This window comes from Propithecus coquereli, unplaced genomic scaffold (genome assembly GCF_000956105.1).
Source record: "Propithecus coquereli isolate 6110/MARCELLA unplaced genomic scaffold, Pcoq_1.0 Scaffold158, whole genome shotgun sequence".
In the NCBI taxonomy this organism is placed as follows: domain Eukaryota; kingdom Metazoa; phylum Chordata; class Mammalia; order Primates; family Indriidae; genus Propithecus; species Propithecus coquereli.
Window position 1 is genome coordinate 947,855 of NW_012140302.1, and position 2,047 is coordinate 949,901.

The 2,047-nt window shown below is 38.3% G+C and overlaps 1 protein-coding gene across 2 annotated transcripts in view; it reads right to left on the minus strand.

The window, feature by feature from the left end:
- The window catches only part of POLH (polymerase (DNA directed), eta), a 48,818-nt gene that overhangs the window by 9,503 nt on the left and 37,268 nt on the right, over nt 1-2,047 (minus strand). For both annotated transcript variants that reach the window (XM_012640870.1, XM_012640871.1), the window contains one exon: nt 1,404-1,507. In XM_012640870.1, the coding sequence (XP_012496324.1) occupies nt 1,404-1,507 (104 nt within the window). The remainder of the gene's footprint in view (nt 1-1,403; nt 1,508-2,047) is intronic.

A 2,047-nucleotide genomic window follows, 5' to 3' on the forward strand; every position in this document is an offset into this window, starting at 1 on the left:
GGCTGAGGCAGGAGGATGGCTTGAGCCCAGGAGTTTGAGGTTCCTGTGAGCTACGATGATGCCACTGTACTTTAGCCTGGGCAACAGAGCAAGACCTTGTCTCAAAAAAGAAAAAAAAAGTAACCTACAAATATAAACCTATACTTAAAAATATGGTCAAATTTCTTTAGCCTGGCCTTTGAGGTTCCTTATAATCTGTCCTTAACCCATCTTTTTAGTCTATTTCCATTACTTATCTTCTCGATATGGTCCAGCTAAACTACTGTATGTCCCAATTCACTGAAAACACCATATACTTTCCGCTCTTTGTGCTAAAACATTCTCCAAATCAGTATTGTTTTACTATTCTTGTCTGACTCTCCAAATTGTGCCAAACCTCAAAACAAAATTCCATGCCTATTTTATAAATTCTCACATTACTCTCTTCTTTTGTGAACTTTGGTAACTACTTACACACTTCATTTAGCAATTACTCATATGCAGTCTTGTGATAGCACTTTTACTGTTGCTTTGAACCGTTATATCTTGTCCCTTCAACAATATTCTAAGCGGCCAAGCACAGTGGATCATGCCTGTAATCCTAGTACTCTGGGAGGCTGAGGCAGGAGGCCTGCATGAGCTCAGGAGTTCAAGACCAGCCTGACCAAGAGTGAGACCCTATCTCTACTAAAAATAGAAAAAAATTAGCCGGGCATTGTGATGTGTACCTGTAGTCCCAGCTACTCAAGAGGCTGAGGCAGGAAGATTGCTTGAGCCCAGGAGTTTAAGGTTGCTGTGAGCTTATGACAACGCCACTGCACTCTGCACTCTACCCAGGGTGACAGAGCAAGACTCTGTCTCAAAAAAAAAAAAAAAACCAACCTAAAACAAAACAAACGAAAAACAATATTATAAGCCCTTGTCAAGGACAGACGATTGGCAGGCACAACCTAGTTATTCATTCGATTTGGCTTCTTCTCTAATGCCTACTTTGGGAGCAATTCAGCAGCCCTGAACATCTTGACTTGAAATTAGAGAAAAGAAAAGAAGTAAAATTGCTATTGATTTGTTATTTAATAACAGACTTGAATAAAACGTCTAGAGGGAAGTTAAACATATAGCTAAAACTTGGTTCATATTTTAAAATTCAGGATTCAATACCTGCCATAGATAATACAGAACTGAAAGTTCATTAAGACAAAAGTCTCTCATCACATAGCAGGCAGTGATTAAAAAAAGAGAGAAGAAAAAAAGAAAAGAAAAAGTCTCAGTGTGCTTTACAAAATTTTCTGTGTTGCTGCCCTTCTAACTGCCCAGTACCTATTTTTCCTGGCTCCAGTCCTTCATGAGGAACAAAAGAAACTACAACCAGAGTGTCTTTACATGGACATGAGTGAAATTTAAGGTGCTCCCTGAATACTTACATTTTGCGAATGGGCATTTGGCTAAACAGCTGTGGGACTGACCCGTGTGAGACCAGGGTCTGGCGGTTCGGCTTGTTTAGTCCACAAGCCAGTTTTGCCAGGACCTGGAATGAGGGAAAGTGTAAAAATCTCATTACTATTAATCCACCAAGTTTGTGAATACTGAAACACATACACAAAGCTTAAGGGCTATAAATAATGGCTTCAACATTAAAAACACAAATAAAACCAGAAACTTAAGACATCTCTAAAACTTGGTGTCTCACCAACATTCTCAGTGGAAAACATGACACATTATCATTATTCTCATTGTTCTTCCCATATCTCTTCCGTTCTTGGTTTTCCTTTAGCCATTTTCCTCCTCCATCTATTCCCTGAGCTCCTCCCACTTCAAGAGGTTTAAAAAGTAGAAGGTGCAGAAGAAACTCAAGCAAGATGCATTTCTCAGTGTGTCCAACTAATAATGCTGAAAAAAACTTGTTTTACCCTGTCCCATTTATTTATATTTCTTGATTAATATAGTCCATTTTTGAGACTCCAATTTAATACAGATTATCATACTTTAGCATCTGTTACAGAGATTGGGCCCCAAATAATCCTCTGATAACAAACACCTGAAATATAAAAAAATACTTAAAAATGAA